Source organism: Coregonus clupeaformis, chromosome 20 (assembly GCF_020615455.1).
Source record: "Coregonus clupeaformis isolate EN_2021a chromosome 20, ASM2061545v1, whole genome shotgun sequence".
In the NCBI taxonomy this organism is placed as follows: domain Eukaryota; kingdom Metazoa; phylum Chordata; class Actinopteri; order Salmoniformes; family Salmonidae; genus Coregonus; species Coregonus clupeaformis.
The window spans coordinates 65,444,401-65,453,671 of NC_059211.1; the positions used below are offsets into that span (position 1 = coordinate 65,444,401).

General features: G+C 41.2%; 1 protein-coding gene across 1 annotated transcript; it reads right to left on the reverse strand.

Moving 5' to 3' along the window:
* LOC123481519 (CMRF35-like molecule 5) lies at positions 1-927 on the reverse strand. Its single transcript, XM_045205855.1, has 3 exons — positions 811-927; positions 319-639; positions 1-20 (listed from the first exon to the last, which is right to left on the reverse strand). Exons 1-3 carry the CDS (start codon positions 848-850, stop codon positions 1-3), a joined length of 381 nt encoding a protein of 126 aa, XP_045061790.1. The 5' UTR covers positions 851-927.
* Positions 928-9,271: the final 8,344 nt, after the last annotated feature.

A 9,271-nucleotide genomic window follows, 5' to 3' on the forward strand; every position in this document is an offset into this window, starting at 1 on the left:
TTAGTATTTGATTTGACATCCTGGTGATGTCAAGATTAATAGGCGGAGCAGGAATAAAAATTTTAAGTTAAGACTGCATTGTTGAACAGGGAACAGGAAGTGATGTGTGTAATAGCCACAGTGTGATACTGTGTAATAGACAACATTCTGCTCCTTAATAAGAATGATGTGCAGCTAAATACTAAAACTGAATATTACTGTTTCTCTTCAGTACTAATACAGTGCTAATGTGTGTTATACTAAAGACAATAGAGTTCTAGTACTGAAGAGAAACAAAATGTTGAAATTAAAATAAATACAACAACATGAAACACGTACCGCCCAGTACTGTGAGAAGCACTTCCTTGGTCGTGTCTATGAAGAATCTGTTCACTCCACACCAGTAGGTCCCAGAGTCTGACATCTTCAGGTTCTTGATGGTAACAGTGAAGTCTCCATCTCCTATGTCATCTATACTGTATCTCCCTCTCTGAATATAGTTCTTGCTGTCAGTTTGAACCAGAATATCTGAACCAGTGCAGGTGTCCTTGCAGAAGTATTTTTTGTTGCTCTGTGCAAATCTATGTGAGCATTTGATTTCCACCTGTCCTCCTTCAAGTCCAGTCACTGCCAAACCCTCTGACTCAGCTGGACTCATAGCTGTCACGTGAAAACATGAGAAATAGTCCAGTTCATATTAAAACCTTTCACCAGAACCCTTCATCTTCGTAAATGTACTGTTACACACTATGTTCTATCATGAATACATAAAACACACACTAGAGTACCTACAGTATGTAATAAAACTGTAATACAACTGAGTGAACTCACCTAACAGAAGGGTAACCGTGGTGATGAATTCTTTCTCCATGCTGTTCTACCCCAACTCTCTCTCACCCTTTCTCCCACTTTCTCCCCCTCTCTCTCTCTCTCTCTCTCTCTCTCTCTCTCTCTCTCTCTCTCTCTCTCTCTCTCTCTCTCTCTCTCTCTCTCTCTCTCTCTCTCTCTCTCTCTCCAGTTCCAGTATTCTATATTTCTTCTTGTTTTCCGGGTGACTGTTCAGCTTCCTCTTTAGCTCTCTCTGTCCAACCTCTTTCAGCATGTCTACGATGATGAGTACTACTTCCCATCTCTCTCTCTCTCTCTCTCTCTCACACTCTCTCTCTCTCTCTCTCTCTCTTCTCTCTCTCTCTCTCTCTCTCTCTCTCTCTCTCTCTCTCTCTCTCTCTCTCTCTCTCTCTCTCTCGTCACACATTCTCACTTTCTCTCTCTCTCTGCCTCTCTCACCCTCTCGGCCTCTAACTAGTTCCTTCCATCTCTCTCTCTCTCTCGCTCTCTCTCTCTCTCTCTCTCTCTCTCTCTCTCTCTCTCTCTCTCTCTCTCTCTCTCTCTCTGTCTCTCTCGCACACATTCTCACTTTCTCTCTCTCTGCCTCTCTCACCCTCTCGGCCTCTAACTAGTTCCTTCCATCTCTCTCTCTCTCTCTCTCTCTCTCTCTCTCTCTCTCTCTCTCTCTTTCTCTCTCACACATTCTCACTTTCTGACTTTTCTCTCTCTCTCTCTCTCTCTCTCTCTCTCTCTCTCTCTCTCTCTCTCTCTGTCTCTTTCTCTCACACACATTCTCACTTTCTCTCTCTCCACCTCTAACTTGTTCCTCCCATCTCTCTCTTACTAGGGGGCCTTGCCCACCCTACCATACCTCCTTGCCCACCCTACCATACCTCCTTCCCCTCCCTACCATACCTCCGTGCCCTCCCTACCATACCTCCTTGCCCTCCCTACCATACCTCCTTGCCCGTCCAAATTATATATTGAAATATTGATCATTTATTTGACAGAGCCGATAGAAGGACGCAACAATCTCAGATAGAGCATCCGAGCGAGCGAAACAGCGCCCCTCTGTCTCTGTATGTGCAGACCATGTATCTAATGCTGTCTGGTCATAAAGAGTATGGCATGTCATACTATTTCTGTCCAGACAGCATCAGATACTTGGACTACATATAATAAGAAAGAGGGGCGCTGTTTCGCTGACTAGGATGCTTTCTCTGGTGAGAGAGTTTCAGTAGAGAGGAAGAGGCGAAGCAACAGGGCTCACTCGCTCCAGAATCTGTCCAAAATAAGCCCAATGCGTTTCTATGGGCAGAATAAGCAGACCTAAGCTTGTCGCCTGCTTTCCCTCCATTGGGACAACATTGTTAGGGTGGAGACATGATTATCTCGTCATTATATACAGATCTCTGGTTTCAGCCACTTGTGAATTAGGAAGGAAAGTAGGAGGAAGCACAGTGTAGTGTTCAGATACTGCCTCCCCCTAAAGTAAATGGATGTTTTGCCAAAACTATATAATTACTCCTGTCTAAGTAAAACTATATAATTACTCCTGTCTAAGTAAAACTATATAATTACTCCTGTCTAAGTAAAACTATATAATTACTCCTGTCTAAGTAAAACTATATAATTACTCCTGTCTAAGTAAAACTATATAATTACTCCTGTCTAAGTAAAACTATATAATTACTCCTGTCTAAGTAAAACTATATAATTACTCCTGTCTAAGTAAAACTATATAATTACTCCTGTCTAAGTAAAACTATATAATTACTCCTGTCTAAGTAAAATTATATAATTACTCCTGTCTAAGTAAAATCATTCAAAATACTGGACTTAGCCACAGAGGACCATTAGCTACTATTTGGGAAGCCAGCAATTTGGCCGTCATGTGTGGCAATAGACCTTGCTGACCATTGTGTTGTGGCTGATAGTGAAAAGCATCTAAAATGTGTGAAGATAATGTGTCTGGAGGATAATTACAAATGTTGAGACAAGAAGAAGCAAAGGGGTGTCTGGTGAAGATATGGGCGTCCTTCTCCAGAATGCACTCAGCTCTCCAGAATGTGCTCCGCTGTCTCCAGACAATTCTTGCACATTCATTGTCACATTGTGAGAATTGTTTTCCCTTTGATAAATAAAATAAATAAAACATCCCCATTACACATGTAACCAGTAGGCCTGGTAAATGTACCGTTTATCCCCTTCATTTGGTTACATTATTTCAGTTAATGATGGCATACAGTGTCATGCCCTGACTCAGGGGACGCTTATATGTTGAGTCAGGGTGTGTGTATTCCTTGTTGTGTTAGTTCTATGTTGTAGAATCTAGTATGTCTATTTCTATGTTGGCCGGTGTGGTTCCCAATCAGAGGCAGCTGTCGCTCGTTGTCTCTGATTGGGGACAATACTTAGGCAGCCTATTGGCACTAGTGGGTTGTGGGATCTTGTGTTGTGTTGTGTTGTGTTGTGTTGTGTTGTGTTGTGTTGTGTTGTGTTGTGTTGTGTTGTGTTGTGTTGTGTTGTGTTGTGTTGTGTTGTGTTGTGTTGTGTTGTGTTGTGTTGTGTTGTGTTGTGTTGTGTTGTGTTGTGTTGTGTTGTGCTGCCTTGGACGTCACGTCACGTATCGTTTGTTTATTGTTTTGTCGTTGTGTTTATTGGTTAATAAACATGTATGCATATCACGCTGCGCCTTGGTCCGTCCCGTCTATAAACGAACGTGACATACAGTGATTTACCATTGTCATTCTAGGAGTGGAAACGTTGTTTGCAGAGTTCACATCCTTCTACACTAGTCAGAAACAAGTTTTAGTTTATTTCATAACCATCATTTAGGAGTTTTATCAATGTTTTTCATTGTCTTTTGTTTGGAGTGCTCCGTGTGAGCAATAAGCATGTGTGTGGTTTCTCTGTCCTGATAACATTGAGGGAGCGTGCGCCCCTGAGCACGTCAACCTGCTGAGTTGATACAATGTTGCACTTCGTTAGCGATAGCTCAAGTCACGACAGATAGGAAGGGAGGCAGACAGGTGGAGTAGAGAGATGAATGTGATTGAAAGAACCTGAATGTTCATCTAATGAGCTGCCTGTGGTTTTTATTACAACACCATTAATAACATGTGTGGACGTCCCGGGAAAAACACGAAATCAAATGGCAATCCAACTGATTCGTTCTGGTGCCGGACCTGCACGTCACTTCATCAATCTAACACACCAACAGCGCCCCCTATCAGCTCATTGAAGTTACTGCGTTACAGACATGATTTGTGGAGAATAGAATAGAATAGCAGAGGAGATTTTCAAGAAGTTTTATTAGTTTGGTTTATATGACTTTAACTTTGATTCATATTTTGACTATGCTATAAACAGTGGTCTAATTGGTGGTTGGTCCCGGCTCTGCAAGATAGAGCAAAATAATTGGTGGACAACTTTTGATTCTGCTATTAAAAGTGATCTATACTGAACAAAAATATAAACGCAACATGCAACAATTTCAAAGAGTTACAGTTCAACTTGAAATAAATTCATTAGGCCCTAATCTATGGATTTCACATGCCTGGCCAGTCAAAATTGGGCCTGGGTGGGCATTGGCCCACATTAACATTTTAGTCATTTAGCAGACGCTCTTATCCAGAGCGACTTACATTTACATTTACTAACTTACAGTTAGTTACATTTTCATACTGGCCCACCGTGGGAATCAAACCCACAACCCTGGCGTTGCAAACGCCATGCTCTACCAACTGAGCTACACGGGACATTTGGGAACCCCACTTGTGAGCCATGCCCACCCACTTGGAAGACAGGCCAACACACCGGGGAGTCAGGTCCAGCCAATCAGAATACGTTTTGGAGAGAAATAAGCTTTTTGTGTGTATGGAAAATGTCTGGGAACTTCTATTTCAGCTCATGAAACATGGGACCAGCACTTTACATGTTGCATTTCTATTTTTGTTCAGTATAATTGGTGGATGGCCCCAGGTTCTGATCCATGTTGTCTTCTAGAAGCTGTCCCAGGGTCAGGCTCTGGTAGATGTTGTCTTCTAGAAGCTGTCCCAGAGTCAGGCTCTGGTAGATGTTGTCTTCTAGAAGCTGTTCCAGGGTCATGCTCTGGTAGATGTCTTCTGGAAGCTGTCCCAGTGTAAGACTGTGATAGTGGACGGCTTGGCCAGTGACGTCCATATCTACGTACTCATCAATGGCCATGAAGGTTTTAAATGATATCACTGAAGCCCTTGACAAAAAACAGCACTGTCTCACTTTTTATTGATCTCTCTAAGGCTTTTGATACAGTTGACCATATACTAAGGCAGAGATTGTTGAGTGTAGGTCTTTCGGAGCATGCAGTTGCATGGTTTGCTAACTATCTGTCTGATAGAACTCAGTGCACTCAATTTGATGAGCTTATGTCTGTTAAATTGTCTGTCCTGAATGGTGTGCCCCAGGGCTCTGTACTTGGTCCTCTCTTATTCACTATTTATATTAATGATTTAGACAAAAATGTCCAAAATGCACAACTTCATTTTTATGCTGATGATACTGTTATTTACTGTTGTGCCTCATCTCTTACAAAAGCTTTCCAGAACTTGCAAACTGCTTTTTATACTGTTCAACATACCTTGTGTCAATTGAAGCTTATCCTCAATACTGACAAAACTAAACTAATGGTGTTTTCTAATGCAAGAAATAGACCTCTTAACCTTTCACCTGTTACTACCTGTCAGGGCAAGGAGATTGAGGTTGTAACCTCATATAAATATCTTGGAATTCTAATTGATGACGGCCTCTCTTTTAAATTGCATATTCAACAACTTACAAAAAAATTGAAGCTGAAATTGGGATTTTATTTTAGGAATAAGGCCTGTTTTTCTTTTGAAGCCAGAAGGAGGCTAGTATCAGCTACATTTATGCCTTTACTAGACTATGGGGATATTTGATATATGAATGCTTCCGCTCAGTGTTTGAGATCAATTGACACTCTTTACCATGGTACTTTGAGATTTATTTTAAACTGCAAAACCCTTACGCACCACTGCACTTTGTATTCCAGGGTTGGCTGGCCTTCTCTAGTCACTCGTAGGCTCAGTCACTGGTATACTTTTATTTACAAAGCCATTTTGGGTTTACTACCTTTTTATTTGGGCATTTTTATTGTTCAGAAATGTGGTGGGTACTCTCTTCGTTCACTGGACTTTATCCTGCTAACTGTTCCAAATGTCCGAACTGAATTTGGTAAAAGGTATTTTATGTACTCTGCGCCATCGTCTTGGAACACCTTACAAAATAATTTTAAACTGGAAGAACTTGTCCCGATTGGTGTTTTTAAATCTCTGATGAAGGATTTTGAGGCTGATTCCCTGACCTGTCAATGTTTTTAATTTGCTGTTTTTGATATTGTTATACTCTTGTGAATTCATGAATGGTTTTTACTAGATTACCTGTAGTTTTTCATGTTGTCTGTCTGTAATTTTTTTGTAATGACTTGGTGCTGCCTATCTTGGCCAGGACGCTCTTGAAAAATAGATTTTAAATCTCAATGAGCCCTTCCTGGTTAAATAAAGGTTAAATTAAATTAAATGTGCTGTGGATCTATGTGGGCGTAGAGTCCAGACGTTACAGAGGTGTCTATATGCTGTGGATCTATGTGGGCGTAGGGTCCATACTTTACAGCAGTGTCTATGTGTTGTGGATCTATGTGGGGGTAGAGTCCAGACGTTACAGTAGTGTCTATGTGTTGTGGATCTATGTGGGCGTAGAGTCCAGACGTTACAGCAGTGTCTATGTGCTGTGGATCTATGTGGGGGTAGAGTCCATACTTTACAGCATTGTCTATGTGTTGTGGATCTATGTGGGCGTAGAGTCCAGACGTTACAGCAGTGTCTATGCTGTCAAGATCTATGTTGGGGGTGATTCCGGCACTTGTGACAGGGTTCATGGTCACATAGTCAGAACTGAGGGTGTTCTGGTTCTGGACGACCAGCAGCAGAGAGAGGGTGAAGAAACCCAGGAACAGCAGTGCTGAGAGACACGTCACCGTGGTTAGAACCAGGAGAGTCAGCTGGGAATCTGAAGAGAGAGAGAAGAGAAACTGATGTCCACCTGGTGTATAACACACACACACACACACATACGTGCATAACTCACTGTGTTGTGTATGGTTGTTTGTCCTGTTCTGGGGAGGGCTCTCGAGGTCTGTGGTGAAAATAGCTGAAGGGAAACAGTGAAAGGTGAATTACTGCACTCTAAACACACACACACCAACACACACACACACACACATACATTCACGTACACACAGTTTCCCAGGAAGTGAGCAATTGAAGAGGGAACAGATCTGAGAAGAGAAACCAGCACAGTTCTCTGTTACAAGAAAAACCCCTCACCTGCTTTGATAAACAGACTCACACAGGCTCAACAATATCCTAGACTTCTATTAGACAGGGTTAGCATTAAAACACAGGCTCAACAATATCCTAGACCTCTATTAGACAGGGTTAGGATTAAAACACAGGCTCAACAATATCCTAGATCTCTATTAGACAGGGTTAGGATTAAAACACAGGCTCAACAATATCCTAGACCTCTATTAGACAGGGTTAGGATTAAAACACAGGCTCAACAATATCCTAGACCTCTATTAGACAGGGTTAGGATTAAAACACAGGCTCAACAATATCCTAGACCTCTATTAGACAGAGTTAGGATTAAAACACAGGCTCAACAATATCCTAGACCTCTATTAGACAGGGTTAGGATTAAAACACAGGCTCAACAATATCCTAGACCTCTATTAGACAGGGTTAGGATTAAAACACAGGCTCAACAATATCCTAGACCTCTATTAGACAGAGTTAGGATTAAAACACAGGCTCAACAATATCCTAGACCTCTATTAGACAGGGTTAGGATTAAAACACAGGCTCAACAATATCCTAGACCTCTATTAGACAGGGTTAGGATTAAAACACAGGCTCAACAATATCCTAGACCTCTATTAGACAGGGTTAGGATTAAAACACAGGCTCAACAATATCCTAGACCTCTATTAGACAGGGTTAGGATTAAAACACAGGTTCAACAATATCCTAGACCTCTATTAGACAGGGTTAGGATTAAAACACAGGCTCAACAATATCCTAGACCTCTATTAGACAGGGTTAGGATTAAAACACAGGCTCAACAATATCCTAGACCTCTATTAGACAGGGTTAGGATTAAAACACAGGCTCAACAATATCCTAGACCTCTATTAGACAGAGTTAGGATTAAAACACAGGCTCAACAATATCCTAGACCTCTATTAGACAGGGTTAGGATTGAAACACAGGCTCAACAATATCCTAGACCTCTATTAGACAGGGTTAGGATTGAAACACAGGCTCAACAATATCCTAGACCTCTATTAGACAGGGTTAGGATTAAAACACAGGTTCAACAATATCCTAGACCTCTATTAGACAGGGTTAGGATTAAAACACAGGCTCAACAATATCCTAGACCTCTATTAGACAGGGTTAGGATTAAAACACAGGCTCAACAATATCCTAGACCTCTATTAGACAGGGTTAGGATTAAAACACAGGCTCAACAATATCCTAGACCTCTATTAGACAGGGTTAGGATTAAAACACAGGCTCAACAATATCCTAGACCTCTATTAGACAGGGTTAGGATTAAAACACAGGCTCAACAATATCCTAGACCTCTATTAGACAGGGTTAGGATTAAAACACAGGCTCAACAATATCCTAGATCTCTATTAGACAGGGTTAGGATTAAAACACAGGCTCAACAATATCCTAGACCTCTATTAGACAGGGTTAGGATTAAAACACAGGCTCAACAATATCCTAGACCTCTATTAGACAGGGTTAGGATTAAAACACAGGCTTAACAATATCCTAGACCTCTATTAGACAGGGTTAGGATTAAAACACAGGCTCAACAATATCATAGACCTCTATTAGACAGGGTTAGGATTGAAACACAGGCTCAACAATATCCTAGACCTCTATTAGACAGGGTTAGGATTAAAACACAGGCTCAACAATATCCTAGATCTCTATTAGACAGGGTTAGGATTAAAACACAGGCTCAACAATATCCTAGACCTCTATTAGACAGGGTTAGGATTAAAACACAGGCTCAACAATATCCTAGACCTCTATTAGACAGGGTTAGGATTAAAACACAGGCTTAACAATATCCTAGACCTCTATTAGACAGGGTTAGGATTAAAACACAGGCTCAACAATATCCTAGACCTCTATTAGACAGGGTTAGGATTAAAACACAGGCTCAACAATATCCTAGACCTCTATTAGACAGGGTTAGGATTAAAACACAGGCTTAACAATATCCTAGACCTCTATTAGACAGGGTTAGGATTAAAACACAGGTTCAACAATATCCTAGACCTCTATTAGACAGGGTTAGGATTAAAACACAGGCTCAACAATAT